The sequence below is a fragment of the Helicoverpa armigera genome, chromosome 27 (assembly GCF_030705265.1).
Source record: "Helicoverpa armigera isolate CAAS_96S chromosome 27, ASM3070526v1, whole genome shotgun sequence".
Taxonomy (NCBI): Eukaryota; Metazoa; Arthropoda; class Insecta; order Lepidoptera; family Noctuidae; genus Helicoverpa; species Helicoverpa armigera.
This window is the reverse complement of record NC_087146.1, coordinates 2,897,553-2,917,553: the sequence shown is the minus strand read 5'-3', so window position 1 is coordinate 2,917,553 and position 20,001 is coordinate 2,897,553. Positions and strand designations below refer to the sequence as shown.

Genomic DNA, 20,001 nt, shown 5'->3' with positions numbered 1-20,001 from the left:
ACATTTAAAAATCTAGGACAGACCGCCTAAAAATAAAGCAATCACTGCATGAAATAAGATGGCGCTTACCTGACGCAGTCGTGGTGGCTACCGTCGTCACAGCAGTATTTGTCGTGGATGTAGACTCTCCGGATGTACTGGCATTCGTCATCTCCACTATCCTGTCCACAGCTATACGATTCCCAGGCAAAATCCCCGAACTTTCTGCAGGTTCTTGAGTCACTTGAGGATCAGGATCGTCCACTTCTTGAGGGCTCGGGGCGGCCTGACTCAAGTCATTTGCTACAATGACGTTAACTGTTGTCAAAGATTCTAAGTCTCCAGAATTTTCACCAGCCACTTGAGAGTTGTCTATGTAGACTGCAGCTGAGCGAGCTCCAAGGGTTTCCATCACACTTTCTGCTAGCGATCTCGTGGAAAGTTCATCTATGTCGATGTCTTGCTTGATGTCAATGATAATTTGGTGCCTCTTCGTCCCACTACCCGAGGGGCTCTGGACTTGATGCACGCTCACCTGCGCCTCCGTCCCTGGCTGCGATATGTGGTGCTGGATGACATGCGTCAGCTGACCTTCCAAGGAACCCTCCCGACCCGCCATCATTCAATAAAACAGCCTTCAACTCTCGATACCAGTCGTCGATACAGACACAACACTAACGCTTCAGACTTATCAGAGTCAGTCGAGAAATGATTTAAAATTATTGCACGAAGCTATTCTAGAAGGATTACGAGCTAATGAACACGGGTATCACTCCTAAGTACGTCCTTGAACACTATGATGATACTAGTTTTGTTTAGTTTGACTGCGGCAGTGCAGCGCGCAGATGCATCGGAACTAGGTCAGGGGTGAATGTCCTACCGAAAAATGGATTTAGTAAAGGTTTTTAGATTAGTTGTGCGTTAGAAATATATTAATTAATGGCAGTGTTGGGTTGTAGGCACGACGTGTTCTCACATAGTTAGGTTTGTTTTGTTTTGTTAGCACACTGACACATTGTCCTAATTTCGAGAGCGACGTAGACGCGCGTTGGCCGTCGTAGCCACTGCGAGGCCTACGAAAGCGTAGCGCTACGCCGCGCCGCGTAGGCCCGCTGCACAACACACTTCCGTGTAGCTGTCTCGGGATTAATCTGAAGATTTTTGGTTTGCAGATATTTATTTATTGTTAATTTTTTTTCCAGATTCTATTAGTAAGATAAACTGTTAGTGAAATGGGATATTCAAATACTTTTTCCAAGTTTTCTTTTTCAGAAATGAAAAATCTATTTCGATAACCTACAAACAAATATTTATTTCGCTTTGAATTTCACATAAAACTTATTGAAAATTGCAGAGCCAATTTAGCACATATTATCGACAAAGTAAATTACTATATACTATGTGTAATTTTTTTTATATCAAAATTAAAAATAAAATATTTTACACACCACATTAAAATATCTTACTAAACATTGCTAAACTAACACAAAACAATTTCACCCACCAAATTATATCCCTACCAAAACATATCTCAAGACCGATCTTCACCAAATCACCCCGTGTATTCAGTCGGCCATTGTAGGCACGTGTCCGCGCATGCGCGGTACACCCCACATCTTCTTTCTCCCTCTAACCCGATACATGCGTCCCTCTCTACGCGCTTCGATCGTTCAGGATTGTGAAAAAGCATATAATCGAATTTATGTTGGTAGTATGGTGAGAACAAAAATACGGATAATTTTTTAGTATGGCCTTGAATATAATACTAGCTGTTTTTTCAGGTTTTGCTTGGAAAAAATTAAGGTGGTGGTAGTTTGTGTATGGGAAATCTTTCGTTATTAAGTGTTATGTTGATGAGGTAAGCAAAATTTTTTTGCAGTATTTATTTTCAGTAAAAGGTATGCATAGCATTGAAAAACTCCAAATAAAGCTCATGATACTTAAAGCCATCAAAATTTTAAAACAAAAACATATTTTTTAATCTTATGATTCATTCTAAGACGCCAGAATCTTGGTCCTGAGTTTGAAATATAAGGAGTATTACATTATTTTAACCAAAAAAACATATTTTTCCCAAATTGTCAGTCGTATCTTTTCATCATTCTGTCGTCGGCCGTTTATTTTCTTTAAAAATTTTTTACATCTACTTATTCTGCTATCGTTACCAAAGCTCTATTACATAATACTACTGATGACAGCCAAAACAAGGAAAGTCGAAGTAAACATTCGCAAGGAACGTTACTACATAATGGTTTTTTAACAAAACTTAGAATATAGTACTAAAAATAGAAATAATGCAGAATTTTGTCTGTGGGTATGATTGATACTCTTTCAGGTAAAAACTACTGATTTTAATAAGAAACCGTAATATAATTTATATAGCAGAATAACACATATACCGTCTTACCACAAAAACTTTTAAACGTCAATTTATGCCTTGTCTAAAAAAATGTCAAATTATGACGTTGACATATGGTTCATTTTGCAGCCAAAATTTTATTAGACAAGTGTAAAACAGGGTTTTAAGTTATTGTAGTAAGGCCCATATAGGTTATTTTTTATCCGGGTGCCGGATGTTGCTCCCACAAGACTCGGGTGAAACGTTTGTAAAGAAGGATAATATGGGTACCTATGCTTGACGCTTTGTATATCTTACGCGTTTAAATAGCTGAATGGATATTGATAAGAATCAATAATATAGCTTATACATATATCAGAACTAGCTTCGAAAGTAGTTTCATCGCTGCGTTGGAACTAGATAATGCATCAGGATAAGTATCCAATAGCCTTGCTCGATAAATGGGCTATCTAAAACTGAAACAATTTTTCAAATCGGACCAATATTTCCTATGATTACCGCGTTCAAACAAAACCAACTTATGATTTTTATATATTTTTCATTTGTTATCCTGGTAGTATACTAATAACTAAATAAATAAACCAACTAAGTCTTCAGCTACATAATATTAATATAGAAAACTATAGTATCTTCAAATACATACCACAAGCGATGCCGCAGGTACAAACTATAGCACATATCAGTTACTAAGACAACGGCCAAGTATTATCGAAGCGACTGTCCTGTTCGAAGGACGGACCAATCAATATATTCCTAACTTTATATATTAATAGATAATGTAGCAAGGTTTAAGGAACCCTCGGTATAATTGGGAGGGCTTACATTTTAATTATTAATTGTTTAGAGGAAATATTTCATTGTTTGTTTGTGTTAAATAGGCTCCGTACTGTTTCTCCAGTGTCCTGTAGAAAATAATTATGATTGTATTTATTAATTACATTTTAGAGAAGGCTTACAGACTAACAGAAAAAGAATGATATATAACTGTAATATTATCGAATAGCTATTTACAAGCCTGCACACATAAGTATGTCTAAAAAAGAAAAAGAAATCTATTGTTAGAAAAGAAATTAATTACATACGTTACATAAATATGTACTTAATTTCTTTCACTATGCCAATTTCAAGGACCCGGATATTGTACCCGGATAAAATTTTATATTTTGTTGTTCAGAGACAATATAGCTTCTAAACAGTGAAAGAATTTTTCCAATCGCATCTGTAGTTTCGGAGCATTTAGGGTACAAAAAAACTTTATGATATTAGTACCTATATATTTGTATAGATAACTTCACAAACCATAATTTTATTGTAGTTATAACTTCACAAATTCAGTCAAATAATAGTTTGATCACCAGTAAAATTATCTAATAGTCGAGTTTTTTTATTAAACTGAATAAGAGAGAAACGTCCTCTCCATCTCTTGCAAAACCCCTGTATTTGACAGATACCTATTTATCCCACCCAAAACAAAAATGTGAAAGACTGCCAAGTTCGATAATATGGGAATGCTTCGCCTATAAAAGAAGTGAGATCTGAATAAGTACCAAGTTCCATACACATACCTCAATTAAAAATAGTTACTTTTTAATGATGTTACCTGGCAAGTTTTCACGTACCTTGTTATAAACCTACTTAACGCAATGAATCAAGTATTTAATTTTCTATTAAAACTTGCCAAGTAACATCATTAAAAAGTAACTATTTTTAACTGAGGTATGTGTATGGAACTTGGTACTTATTCAGATCTCACTTCTTTTATAGGCGAAGCATTCCCATATTATCGAACTTGGCAGTCTTTCACATTTTTGTTTTGGGTGGGATTTCATTTATTTTTGTAAGGTTGTTTATTTCATTTTTTTCTTATGATGAAGTTAGTTAAAGAAATGTCTCATTTAAACTATCTTTTAGATTTTTTAATATGCACTATGTTTCTTACAAAGAAATGAACTAGATTACTAAATGGACTAGATTTACCAACTGACTGACATGACATGTTATTATATATTATGTTCGTGGATCAAAGTTACACATTCGTTATTTTCGAAAGTGATTCACACTTGGCCGTTTTCAGATTTTTACTTTACTTTGACTAAATACAAACCTTTGTACCATTCGAAGATATATTATATAAATATAGATAAATTTAGTTCGTTTTAGTTCCTTAGGAGTATAAAACACCGGGTATAAAAGACCTTCATTATTTTGAAACCGACTCACACTTGGCCATTTTCAGATTTTTTCCTTTACCTTGACATAAAGACCTACCTCCATGCCAAATTTCAAGTCAATACGACCATTGGAAGTGGTCTAGGTTTTTGATGAGTGAGTCAGTGAATCAGTCAGTCAGTGAGTGTATAGTAAAAATAGCGATTTTCTGACGTCAATATCTCAAGACCTACAATAGGTATATTAATGAAATTTTGTATTTTAGATAAGTGAGGGGGTCTCAACAGATACTAGAAATTTGATATGCGTAAATAAAATAGATTTTGAGTTACAGGGGGGTCGAATTTGGCCCGAAATGGTTCGTGTAATATAACCCACGGCCGGTGTGTCGCTTTTTTTGCTCGAACTTGGCGGACACACTGCCGTGTGTCTAGATAGATGAATAGAAAATAAGATGGACTATATATGTAGATAGACAGACAAAACAATATTTTTCCTTGAAAAAAATCTATTTTGTTATACCGTGGGTGATTGGTGACCATCTCATTATGACGAGTTCGCCCGAGTTTCGGAAGGCACGTTAAATTGGTGGGTCCCGGCTGTCATTTGAACATCTGTGGCAGTCTTTACGGGTAGTCAGAAGCCAGAAAGTCTGACAACCAGTCTTACTAAGGGGTTGCCTGGGTAACTGGGTTGAAGAGGACAGATAGGCAGTCGCTCCTTGTAAAACACTGGTACTCAGCTGCATCTAGTTAGACTGGAAGCCGACCCCAACATAGTTGAGAAAAGGCTAGGCAGATGATGATGACGTAAATAATACTTTAGCTTTTACAATTTAATTTTATATACTTTCCTTTGTTTAGTTATTAAATAAAAGCTATCTTAACATTATTGCAACAACAAAAAAACAGTCCATTACATTTTTAAATTACTTTTCAAAGGAAAAAGAGCTTTAAAAAGCTATCAGGCTTCCTAGAACTCTATATGTAGGTAGTCTATCTATTTACGTTTGCTATGACCTAGGTAACGTGCGTCTGTGTGGGTGGCGTATGTATATTTGTGTCAGTGTGTGCGTGAACCGCTATGCGGCGTGGATTTCAAGGACGATGGGTAAAGCCTTATTGCGAACTGAAATTGTGTGAAATTTCGACTAATTTAGCATACATTGCGGGAAATGTTAGTCTTATTACAAAGTTGAGTCGTTGGTGACCAGCAATGGATGGTGGAATGATTTTTTTTGGGACAGTTTTCGTTGTTGTCAAATGTTTATTTTTAGATGGTTGTACTTTTTTTTCGGCGGAGGATTTATCATACTTATTGATATTTTTGTTTTTTGTAGTAAAAAGTTGGTGAATGAACATATTATTTTTCTTATTTATGAATTTACAGAGTATTGAGTACTACTCCCCGCCCATTGTGGGAACTACTCATTATTCTGCGCAACTAAGTAAAAATTTGCCAATAGCCTTTCTCGATAAATGGGCTATCTAACACTGAAATAAATTTTCGAATCGGCCCCGTATTTGCAAAATTATGCTTATAACAAAACAAAGTCTTCAACTGTATTATATGTATCACCTAATATAGATGTTATCTGACAATTAGTAAAGATAATTCGTGTGAAAATGTCTAGCAAATATGTAATAAAATACTACTTAATAATTACCAAAAATGTTTCGGAAAAATACTGCTTTAACATTATTTTTTCCAAGGTAGTGATAATAGCCGTAAATCTCAGAAGCAGCAATTAATTATTTCTACGAATTTACGCATGATAATAATTGGACGTATTATAACAAAATGGCGGCTACGTAATTATGACAGCAGAGCTTTTAATATTATTTATATTTATTTAAGAAAATATAAGAACACTTCATGAAAAATCTTACAGTCTTACCATGTATACATAGGTATGTACCATCTTTTTTGCGGTTACACTCGGGTCCAGGAATAGTTTAGCTTACCAACAATGAAAGAATTTTTCAAATCGGTTCACTGCTTTCGGAGCCTTTTGACTACAGAAACCCAAAAACGAAATAAGCTTAAAAAATTACAAATCGATTTTGATTTTGCAGTCCTGTGCAGGACTTATTTATTTCAGGAGTTATTTCAATAAGGTGATATTTGGATTCAAACTCCAGATAGGTAATCTTAACAAAAACCTTAATATAAGCCTGATATTCATATTTCTTACTGTTACAAAACTTAAAACATTACATACAAACATCTTGTATCGTGACATTGTCCAACAAATTGCATCATGCCTGAAATTACTCGCGCTGTTGAACACGATACCAACATTTTATGTCCAACATAACTTATCTATCATCATCATCATCTGCCGAGCCTTTTCCCAACTATGTTGGGGTCGACTTCCAGTCTAACAGCATGCAGCTGACTACCAGTGCTTTACAAGGAGCGACTGCCTATCTGACCTCCTCAACCCAGATGATGATCACATTGTGCTGTGGGTGCAGCGTGAGGCAGTGTCAGACTGTTACTGACTAAAACCCACCATGTTCCTTCTGAAGCCTTTGTGTGCCAGCGCCGCGGTAACTCACGCGAACAATCCTGTAGCCCCGGCAGGAGAGTGAAAACCTCAACTTTTGCAGGTGCTGTCTACATAAAACCCAGTACAAAATTGAGCAAATAGTATATTACCGAGATTTTCACTCTCAGACGACGATATCAATTAACAATAGGTAGTTTTTTACCTGTGTATTACTGTTAGACTCCAATAGCAACTGAAGGACCAACTTTCCCAGATTTAAATATTACCACTAAACATAGTTCAGTTGGCTTAACTTTACATCGTAAAAAAACAGAAAACTTACATTTACTACACATACTTTAAAAAACCGGCTCGCACATAAATCAACAAAAACAGTAAAACGAGTTACCGCCCTCTGTTGTCCGATAGCGGTACTAAATTGCAAATTTAAAAGTAAAACCTCGTTCACGTCGACTCCTAACGGGAAATAGCCGAAACGCGTTCATTGAACCCTCTGCGTTGCGCAACTTTCCACTCACGAATTCAAACTTCGAATAGCCCGTGGCGCGAATTTTAAAATTCGAATTCGGAATATAGGTCATGATTAGTATGGATCTGACAGTTTATAAAACGGTATTTTTTTTTTGGTTGCTTTAGTATTTTGGGGAGCAAGGCCGTAATATGCTTAATGCTTACGTAAGGTTTACAACTGAATGACGGTATCGCATTCTTTTGTCATGTCCTGCATTTTTTTGGGATTATGTTTCCTCACCTGACTGTAATAATATTGCATAATGTATGTGACATTTATGATATTTCTGTATGTAAATTCACATACAGAAAATTCCTAGCGTGATTCAACTTACAAAAAGTTCACATCACATTCTTTTTTTTCAAACTTTTTGACAGTCGTGAATTCAAAGCCATTGACCGAACAAGGAGTCTACAACTTTTTCAAACATTTTTAAATTAAGAACTAGCGTTTTTAAATATCAATAGAATATTATGACACTGGCCACATAACGGGCTTGTAGTAAATAAATACTTTTTATTAAACGTTGCTCGAAGACCGGTCGGGGTCACTGACCGGATTCGGCACCAATTCTTTAGCCGATCAGACTTTAATGACTGATTGGGCTATGGAGCGAAATTTCTTCATTATTTTTACTATTAAGAAATAGACAGTTTTTAAACTTACTACTGAATAGGTACTTCGTAGGAAGGTTTACGTGGAAAAACATCTTGTCTCATGATACAAAAATTACAAGATTTGCTATATTCATTGCTATTACCCTTAGCTAAGAAAAAAGCTTTTGCTAGATAAGAATGCTATTACTGCTATTGCTGCTGCTACTGCGATGCGTATCATTTTCTACTCGCTAACCAGGGTCCCCGACATCCATATAAAATGGATCTACATATATTTAATTCATCATAATCGCAGTCATAGGGCGTCACCGGACATAGAGCTAACTTATTTCAAATTAAATAACTTTTACATACACGTACAACTATCAGTCAGGATATTGTTTTGAGCTGACGTCGTCAAACGTCCACCACTTGATACATACAACTTCTGCCTTGAGTCTTGCATCATCATCATCTGTCGAACCTTTTCCCAACTATGTTGGGGTCGGCTTCCAGTCTAACCGGATGCAGCTGAGAACCAGTGTTTAACATGCCTCCTCAACCCAGTTAGGTATCCGGATATCGGACGAATGTCTTTGGCATTTGTCATACTTAAGTGCTCTTAGCATGAAAAATGACAGTTCAGACTATATGGGTACTCAATTTAGGGTATAGTTACATATTTTTTGCTATTGAGGCACGATAAAAATTCGCTAAATATAATTCTTTTTTTTTAATAAATAAGTAAACATTTGAGAATATAATAATGACTTCATTAAGCTCTAAATTTTTGAAATACATACAAATTAAAACAATTTATATAATTTGTTTCAGCCAAATCAAAACTTGTGTTACCAAAAAGGCTAAAAAATCTTAACAAAATCGATATGTCCTAGTTTATTTGTACGTAGACAAAGTCCTAAAACAGTCTAGACTAAGACTGGGCTATCTTTACATCTTTACCTTTCGAACTGGTCATTGCATATTCGTGAAGTCAATGAACTTTACTTTTTAAAACGAGTTTTTTTTTTCTGTCGGTAAATTTGTTGAAAGGAGGTTTGTTACTGCTGCACGACTCTATGGTGTACTATAGACTATAAATAAGTATTATATTTTTAGTTAAGTTTGTATAAGTAAAATACATATCGAAAGCAGAAAATGTATTTTTAGTAATGTCTGTCATATTTTACATCGAGGTAAGTTTGGTTCAAGTAGCTGTGAAGGCATATAATGAATGTTAGCTCAGATGAGTATATTAAAGTTCATGGTGTCCCTACAATTCTCAATTAAGACGGTTTTGATATTGTGGCCTAGTGTACTAATATTATGTAATTTCAGTGTTATGCGTGATCATGTAAGATCTTCATCTACTTAGCCTTACCTAACTATTTCGTTGTCAACCTCCATACTTATTTGTGTCTGTCTGATCTCTACAAAACAGTGCACAGAAAACGAGGTTTGACAACAAATCTTACCACTAAACAATTGTCAGACTCAGTAGCTGGTCTAGTCTGCTCGTAAGGATTGTTAAAGCTTTACAATGGCCACGACAGTTTTAATGTGCAAATAGGTGGTATGCTTTTTAGAATACATTATAATATGTACCATACAGTATTTTTTTTTCAAACCGCTAAAGTAAATTTTTAATCAATTTATATCAGAAGCATTATACTTTATTTTTTTCTAACAACCACCCTTAAAAGAAACATGACTAAATATCATCAATAACGCATCAATAAATTTTTTTTTTTTAAATGGCGTTTCCCGCCAACCCAAGACCACGGAACTCAAACAACATACTGGAGTAAACGCTGCCGTACTGTCAAGTCGAATGCGTTTTTTTTTTCTCCACGTTCATACAGCCAGCCGGTCCCACGGCGTCGTACGTTCGGATCGCGTCCATGTAACGGGCGCGTGCACACAGTTACATCGTATGTGGGTGAGCCTAACTGCGATCACCGTTAGGCTACGTCACTGGTAGAGGGGGGCGTTGTCGATAGACTGTGGCTTGGAGCTAGATTTTTTTGGATAAAGAATGTAGGTTCTATGTGTGTGGGAATAAGAGTTATTGACTGTTTGACCTATATTTTGCCGATGGGATTTTAATCCACAATTTTTAATTAAGAACTTATAAATTGTCTCTTAAATTTTTCACATGTCAAATAACAATACATACATATAAGGCCCAATCACAACATAACAAATAACAGTTTAATTCGTTTTTTTTTATTAATGTTTTTAATTTCTTTTATTTTAAACAGTAAGTTTGCGAGAAGCCGAAAATCGATCTCAGTGGCGTGCACTTGGAGAGGCCTATGTCCAGCAGTGGACTGCGATAGGCTGATGATGATGATGATGATGATGATGATGATAAATAGTAAGTGTATATAATATGTATATATTACATATAATAATGCATGATAGTTCAGCCACAAATAACAACCAACTACATACTTAACAGCAACATCAAACTATCGACCCCTAAAGCCTACAACTTATCGATACAAACAACGCATCCCATCACTAGCACAGAGTACCGTACGCTACGTCACAAAGAAAGGGATTGCGGCTTACGGTACCCAGGGCCGAGCACCGCCCTACTGTCGCTTTTCCGATGCTGGCCGCACAGCGCGCGAATGTATGGATGCTGCTTTATTGATTCGAATTTGGAATGTCGTTTGTTTATGACGTTTGTTTTTTTTGAATTAAGAATGTTTTTTTTATAGAATTTTGTTTTTTTATTGTATTGGCAATTTTGTATGCATTTCTTTAATATGAAGATTATGCTTAAAATTGCGAGATATGATATGAGTAAAGAATTTATAACTTTAGCGCTTTTTATGAAGGACGCAAAAATCAAGCTCGGAGTTTTGTCAATTTTGTTTGTATTTTTTGAAGTTCAAGATCAAGGATACTAAAAATAGAGATAAATGAATGTAGTATGAGGATTTGTATCATTAAAGCTTTTTTCGAAGGACGCAAAAACAAACTGTGGATTTAAATTCGGCACAAAAGGTCAATGGCCCCAACTGTCACTTTTCGAAGCTGGCCTCGCAGATGCCATAAGAGTAAATTTTGGAGACACGCAACAAGTTGTAACAGATGAAAAAAAGTTGAAAGAGTTTTTATTCAAATAGAAAATTGGAAAAAATCCTTCTTCCTAAGCTGTAATAAAGCCTTATCAAAGCCGTACTCAATACTCAATTCTTTAATGCATACCATAATGTTTACAGTTGTTGTTCTATAGGTAATTTATGTCACAATTATGGACCCTGTCGGTAAGCACATACAATAGTAAGAGAGTATGTATGATGTAGAAGTCCTGTATCGTTTCCTAATTAGGATTTAGTCAGTCAGCGATATCCAACCCAAAAGATGTATAGTTCTTATTAGAATTATAAAGTCCTTAATATATTATTTCACTTGACCACATTAGTTACTGAATAATTTAGGACGTCTGAATTAAGTTATGTGTAAAAAGGCCTAGGCATTATGTCACTTTGCATAACTTGGCGTAATTATAGGCGAAACATAGGGGTGGCCACTGCCATCATTGGCAGTCGTTACAAGTATTTAGAAGCCATTAAGTCTGACAACCAGTCTTACCTAGAGGTATTGGGTTGCCCGGGTAGGTTGAGGAGATCAGATAGCCAATTGCTCCTTATAAAACACTGGTACTCAGCTGCATCCGGTTAGACTGGAAGCCGACCCCAACATAGTTGGGAAAAGGCTAGCCATATGATGTAAGGGTAACATCTACTTACACCGAAAAAATAACTGTCATCATCTTTATATCAGCCAATTGCTCAATTTAAGCCTCCTTCAACGAATAAAATAAAAGACCAACCGAACCAGGAGAATTAATACCTTCTACGGGTAACAACAGCTGAAGTGACATAATATATCCTGGAACGATGACGTCATGACCACAGCTGGGTCACGCCATGCAGTCTAGGACAGCTACAGACGACCTAATTAGCATCCACGTGACGGACTTAAGATTCCGCTGGGGGAATGTCTAGGCGGGCTCTAACAGTTTGGTTTACTTATAGAGGTAATATATCATTGTTTGTTGGATTGGATAGGCCCTGAAACTATTAAGCTGTTTTGAAAAATTCTGGTACTGATGGAAAGCTACACTATTCCTGGGTGATATAGGCTATGTTTTAACCGTGTACCGAAACTTTTAAATAAGATTGATATCGAAATAGTCTACATTGGTTAAATGAAAATTATGTCTAGAAAAATTATCACAGAACATAGAGTATATTATGGTGCTAAAAACTACAATTGGACCTTAGTTATGTATATTAGTGTCTGCATTGTAGAAACAATAATAAAATTACTGTATTACCTAACAACAATTCGGATCTAAAATCAATGTTACCTAGGTCAAGTAATAAGAAATGTAGCTATTAGATTCCGCTAGTGGTTTTACCCGCATCCTGAGAGAACTCACCATAAAAACGAACCTACAGCCTTCTTCGATAAATGGGCTATTTTTATAAGGCATCATCAAATGACCCCTCTCACTGTGGGTGCAGAGTGAGGGAGTGTCAGACTCTTACTGACTAAAACCCACCATGTTCCTTCTGGAACCCTTTATGTACAGCGCCGCAGTAACTCGCGCGAACAATCCCGCAGCCACGGCAGGTATGACAAATGGGCTATCAAACACTGAATGTTTTTTTTCTTCAAAATTTGCGAAGAAGAATAGTTTGTCTTCTACTTTAGCACAGCAATTGCTAAGAAACGGTACAACTAAATAGATAGTTACCTCAGTAACCTAGAGCTTACGTCATTAGCATTCATAGACGAACGTATTAACTATTTCATTGGCGTAGGACCGCCATAGTCGAAAGTTCTAGACTGCTATTAAAGGAGTCTGGGTCATTCACGTTAGCTATATAAAAATTGGCTATGGTTTTTTTGGCATAGATTTTCATTTTTGGGTGGGTAGTTTTACTTAGTTTGGACTGTGAATTAATATTTTAAACTGATTTCCAAAAAAGGTGGAGGTTTTCGATTCGGATGTTTTTTTTTTCGCAATTCAAACGTTTATATAAAAAGTTTGATCGTGGTACATAATGGCTCATTTTAAGCCAGCTATTACCATAAGCATAAAATACACAAAATTATGAAAATTTCACTAATTTATTGTCAAATAAGTACAATCAAACCCAAAACGTAGATTAAAGCATAATTGCATAATCTAGCCTACATAATTGTTTATACTGTTTGACACACGCGGGAGTAATTTTCGAATTCGGCAAAAAAACATTTTTTTAACTCCTTCATTATAATTTGTGTCGTTAATTTACCTTATATCTTATACCTTATATATATATATATATATATATATATATCTTTATAATTCAATTGATAAGCGTATATTTTAATAATCGTTTGAATTCAATCAACTTCAATTCACAAAAAAAAATCAATACATATTTTTTTTATCAGCCTTAAACTTGCAAACTTAGTAGAAAGTGACAGATAGGCCAAATTTGAAATTCTAAACTTGAGCTTATCGTATGAAATTCAAATTTTACCTTTGTTACTCACGACTTTGCTTCCGTCAACACAACAGAAAAGTGCATTCACCTCTGTCAAACGCCGAACACGACATTTTTCGTTTCAGCGTGAAAAATCACGATTCCCAATGAAACATATTTAGAAATACCATTCACATTTATTTAAGAATAAAAACCCATTAAAATTCCCCATTAATTTTGAGTCAAAATTAGATGACATAAATTTAACCAAAGAGTTCACAAACTTCTTGGTAAGAATGAGATATTTAATCTGTTGCAAACTTTTTAAAACTTAGAACTCACCTCTAATTGTACTCGGCATTTTGTCAAAAATCCTTTACGGGCCACCACTGTGAAACAATCCATATAAAACACAGTTAACACAAGAAAAATTCTATTATCCAAATTCGGACATTTTTCACTTTAGAAACACAGTTTGCACGAGTTCACGGCACAGGATAATGCACAATTTGAAACTGTTGGTTTGGCGCCAACTGAGCTGTCAATGTCAGAATTCCCGCGCGTTCCGATCCCCGGCGTACGTCCTAGAGATGTGGTGTAGCACCGAGTTGTGCTTTTTTCGTTGCGGCGCGCGCTCGACTCTCGGGCTAACTGTATTTTTTTTCGTGATGCGAACAGTAACGGTGTTAAGGCCGGTTCTTCACTCACATCTTCTTCTGCCATCGACGACGACGATTTTGGACGCGTGGCTAATTCGATTTACGGTCAATTTTGATTGCTGCCAATGATCGCAGTTTTCCGGTATTTTTTTCTGCACAGGTTGTTGGCATCGTAAAATCTATGATGGGCTGCAGTTATTTTGCATGGCCAGAGAGAATAAAGTTTCTGATGATTGGCAAAAGTCATTGATTGAAATATTGGCGTTCCAAGCAGAGGTGAATGTAAAATGTTCATCTCTTTGGAGTTTAATGGCCCCGCTGGCTTAAGCCTTCACACACATCGGTCGGGCATTTTGGATTATGTAAAACTGAATAATTTTCATAATGATGCGAGAGTACTTTGAATAATTTTGATAAGGTGATTAGATAAACGGGCCCAGGTGGCATTTTTATTATTATTGGACATTTATTTGATTGGATCTGAAATTCTTGAGACATGGGAGTGTTACCTGGTCGAATGCAACTGCTAGCTGTCAGGGGTTTGATTATTGAGCCAGGGAAAGAAAAATTACGACGCAGGGAGGATCCACAAGATGGCTTCGTGGGATTCCTCATAAGCTCGAAAAATTGTTATGATTCTTGTCTGACTCAACATTTTATAATTTGGCAATAGGCCGTCCCAATGGGCCGTCGACCTCTTATGGGCAAACGATTCCTATTTTACGAGTCTTACAAGATTCGGAATACATAAAGCAGAATAGCAATATTTGAACTAGAGCGAATGCAATCACCAACACGTATGCCCATCTCGGTGAGTATGGCCAAATGCTCTCAGCTTGGAGGAGGCAGCAGTCCAGCAGTGTATGTTTTTAGACCTACCCAACTTTTTTAGAAACTCATCAAATATCTTGGGCCATTAATTAACTCAAATTTACTAAATTCAAAGCAATATCTTTCCTGCTTTGTACCACACATGGTGGTGGGGTCAGCTTTCTTGATGTTTCTTTTCCACTTCGATCTTTCTTCGACATCGCTCTCAGGCACCCGGCACTTCTTCATATCTTTCACCACTGCATCCCGCTATCTAGTCTTGGAGCGGCCTATAGATCTTCGACCTAGGACGAAAAATTACTGCGCCAAATATGTATATGTCCGATAGTTATAAAAACCTTTGAAACAGGAATATCTAAATATGTTTAGAAATTTGAAAAAAACAATCTCGGACCAAAATATTCACTGGTGCGGGATTGTTCGAAAGATCTGCCTAGCCTTTTCCCAGCAACGTTGAAGTCGGCTTTTAGTCTAGCTTCATGCTGATAACTACAGCTGTTCTACAAGGAAAGACCTCCTCAACCCAGTTACAAGGAGTCCTCTCTATTTACCTCACTTATTAAGCTAAGAATGTAATAGATTTATAAACGACAGTTCACTACCTCATCCAATCACTCCTTGGTATTTTAAAAGTTTTAATGAGTAGTTTTTTAACTGTACAAATGTAGAATGACAGCTATAAAAATATTGTGTAGATAGGTATTTCGACTTCCGAAAGACTATCGTAAAATCTTAATAGCAGATTCAAATATTATATTCACACGGTTATATCTCAATTTTGTTCTTCTCGAAGAAAAGCAACAATCTATAATATAAAAATGAATCGCAAAATGTGTTGGTAAGCGCATAACTCAACAACGCCTGGACCAATTTGGCTAATTCTTTTTTTGTTGTGTTTGTTATTGTCAGGAGAAGGTTCTTATGGTATATAGGCTATAAAATAGGGTAAAGTAGAGAAGTCAGTTGACGGGAGCGAAGCCGCGGGCAAAAGCTGGTATCCACATAAATAAATTCTACTAACACCCGAGTAAAAAGTAGCTCCTTTTTCAGGCTCTAGACTATCTGTGCGAAAAACTTCATTTAAGTGGTTTTGGCTTGAAAACCGCACAGACAGACAAAGCTTTTCTGATATTAGTAAGGATAACGCATCATGTGGAATAAGGCATACAGAAAGATACCTAGGTGCACCTTAAAATGTAATTATCCCAACAAGACTGACTGAATAGAAATGTTAAAAATAAATTATTAATACATTTATTTTATTTATATGTATGGTCAATCAGACGAAACATTTTTACAGCTGTGAATTGAGGAAACGCCTTGTAAAGCAGTCAATTTAACTGTTTTAATAACAAACTTGATAATTAGCTTTTAGATCTTGATTTTGATGAACAATTATTTGGTCCTGTTTAAATTGCTTTTAAAAAAAACCGGCCAAGTGCGAGTCGGAATCGCGCACAAAGAGTTCCAGACAATTGTTTATAAAATGAGCAAAAAAATCACGTTTGTTGTATGGGAGCCCCCCAAAATATTTATTGAATTCTAGTTTTCAGTATTTGTTGTTATAGCGGCAACAGAAATACATCATCTATGAAAATTTCAGCTCTGTAACTATCAGGGTTCATAAGATACAGCCTGGTGACAGACGGACGGACGGACAGAGGAACGAAAACATTAGGGTCCCGTTTTACCCTTTGGGTACGAAACCCAAAAAAAAAACACCTTACGAAAGGAAGCTTGAAATCCTGAACATATCGATCGCGATACTGTGATGATACGGAGTCCGAATCGTTTTTGTCAAATACCTCCTTACATACAAAGATACTCAAGTCAAGAGCCTTTTGTAAAAAAATAAAATTATAAAATCTAAAATTAAAATCTAATTAATTAGAAGAATCTGGAAATTCGCAAATTCATTCACAAAAGTAAATAATTTACGAAAAATGTGAAGGCACATAACTCGAAAGCGCCAAGGCCGTCAAAGAACCGACCAAAAATCCGTTACCAAAGTTTTTTGAACTCACGTAGGTAACGCTCAAAAACTTAAAACTAACGTTACACGGTTAATAGTTATTTTTACAAGCTTTTTAACTACGTGTGAATTTAAAAAATCCCACCAAAATTCACAATCTTTTTGGATTGTTGGCTATAGTGATTCCCGCGTAAACAAAACCCGTGGTCGGTCATTGAACCCAACGGTACCCAACAACTTGTCGGAACCGGTTGGTCGACGTTGCTGTGACGTCATTTTTAGTACAGCTACCCGATCATAGATGGCGCTGATTAATTTATTGAGTTAGTAATTCAAAGTTAATGAGAAAAATTATACTAGGTAACTAATTTTAAGAAGCAATGCATTCAATATTCATAATTCATATCATAAAATAAAATATGTAATACTAACTGTAATAACACTTACAGTTATTAATGATTTATGTAAATTATTTTATGCAGCTGTCATTTCCTTCAAGATTGAAGAATGAATCAAGAATTACTTGATTTGATAACGCCAGGTGCAATCTTACAGGTGACGCTCATTTACCAGATGTTCTTAAATTTATTTCTCTCATAATTAGGCTTGTGTCTGTCATTGAACATCTTTGTCAGTCGTTACGGGTAGTCAGAAGCCAGTACGTCTGACAACCAGTCTTACCAAGAGATATTCGGTTGCCCGGGTAACTGGGTTGAAGAGGTCAGACAGGCAGTCGCTCCTTGTGGCACACTGGTACTCAGCTGCATCCGGTTAGACTGGTAGCCGAACCCAACATAGTTGGGAAAAGGCTCGGGAGATGATGAATTTAGCCTGTGTCTGAAATATCACCTCTTTCTCTTCCTGAGTTATCCTAATTATGAACACGACAATAAATGCTTGGAAAGCAGCTTTGGAACATCATTTACGGTAAGTTGCACCATTTTACTATAATGATAATCGAACCATTTTCAGTTGTCAAATCGATTTGACCAAAATGGTTAACAATATTTCGTATGATTATGGCTTCTTATAGCCAGATGGTGCAACTCAGGGTGAGTAGTAAATTCCTTATTTTTTCGAGAGACATCTATTGTCGAGTAGCTGAACCAAAACATTTAAATCATATATTAATAAATAGTAAGGAAATTTCGTATAATGTGGGTTTAATAATATATTTCAACATTTAATATTATATTATTTAAACAAAATAAAAAATCAGGCTACGTTTTACAATTGAAATATTTATTACACGCCATTTATATACTACTAGCGACATCTGTTTACGCACAAGAAACTTTTAACTGCCATCTATTGGCTTCTATAAGAACTAACTCGTGGCACTGTTTCAAAATATGACCGCTAGATGTCACTACTGATAGTTCCCGGTCTAAAAACCATTTGTCACTTTGTTGCTGTTATGAGTCTCGGTATCGGCAATAATTATTTTTTAATGTATTTACACAGAAAATCTAAGAAAGTACGAGTGTTTTGACTTTTATTACTTCCGCCTTCAAATGGTAAGTCATAAATTCATGCTTGCTAGAATATCTTGCCAGTTTCTGTGTGAAAAAGTAGCTAAGTAGGTAATTTTAACTCTTCGTTTTTATTTCTTTAAATTGTTAGGTAGGTATGTGTTGCTGCATTCGATACAACTTCATAAAGCCTGTAAATGCAATTACCAGCGTCAGAATTCTGATAACTGTCCAATTATGCCGCAAGGAATATTAAGCAGAGCTAATTCTGATTCTGTCAATGAATAGTAGGTATTTCAATAATTATTATTATACCTACATACCAGTACCTACCTAATCAGTGCTTGATTGCACCATTTACTCACATATGCAAGAACCTATTCTGATTTTCAGTGAGTTTCTGATTCGTCGTTTTGTTGTTGCCAAAATAGGTATTCAGCTACAAAATAGACAATTAGTAGATTTTCCTAAATGAACCCTTAATTTAGTGGCCAGTTGAGTGCTATATTCGTTTTAAACTCGCGTTATTTTGGCGCCAAATAAAAGTGCTCAAATGTTAGAGCGTTTTCACACGTATAGCTGCGCTCAGTTTGGTAAAATAACTATTTCTACACGCGTATTGTTCAATGTGGTGATTATTTTAGATTTTAGATGTAGATACTCTCGATTTTTTCGGGAATATGCGCCAAAAAATTCTTTATAAGTACCTATACTTATGTACCTAGGTAAGGTATCTGTCTTCCTATTAGTTAGTACCTAGGTATCTTACAACTGGTTTCGATACAAAATAATGGTCATGCATCCACATTATTTCACATATTGAAGGTACCTACCAACCTCCTTACTTACCTAGCTTTGATTTAAATCTTCCTTTTATGTCAAATTCTTATAAAAACTAAGTATTTATCTACATTTTCATAGAATCAATCACAAATAACTGTTTCGTAGTAAAACCCGCATTGCGTATTAAACGAGTAGGTCCGAAAAGTCCTACAAAAGGACTCTAGACGTTACAGACGATCCTTTCAAACGTTTTGAGGTCAAACGTAATCTCTTATCGATCATTCACTTGTTTTTATATTGTAAGCAAAAAGTTTAGACGAAAAAATAGCAGTTTTTTGTGTAAAAAGTTGTCACATTCAACTGTAGACACTTACCTAGGTAGTCCTATCGATACTCCACCTTATGAGCTTCTAAAAAGGAGAAATAAAACGCACGCATTCTTAGCTAAAACATAAACCTACAAAGAATATCTCAGCATACCTAATACATAGCTCTTTAGGGGCAAATAACTACAAGTAAAGCCACGCTAAAAAGCTAGTAGAACATTACCCACTTCAGACAATAAATGAAAAATCCATTTCAAAGTAGACATTATTTTAATCCGTTTTTTTCTCTCATACATACAAACATACCAAACCGTGAAAAAACAAAACGTTTTAAAAA

At 35.7% G+C, this 20,001-nt stretch overlaps 1 protein-coding gene across 3 annotated transcripts in view; it reads right to left on the bottom strand.

Annotated features, from left to right (window-relative positions):
- LOC110373773 (probable nuclear hormone receptor HR3) overlaps nucleotides 1-14,238 on the bottom strand; it is a 132,721-nt gene extending 118,483 nt beyond the window's left edge. For 2 of the 3 annotated variants that reach the window (XM_049844360.2, XM_049844393.2), the window contains exon 1: nucleotides 70-613. In XM_049844360.2, coding sequence (XP_049700317.2) covers nucleotides 70-601 — 532 coding nt within the window. In that variant the 5' untranslated portion in view covers nucleotides 602-613. Of the gene's footprint in view, nucleotides 1-69; nucleotides 614-13,963 lie in introns of those variants that run through there. The other variant, XM_021331122.3, reaches the window with a different exon arrangement.
- Nucleotides 14,239-20,001: the final 5,763 nt, after the last annotated feature.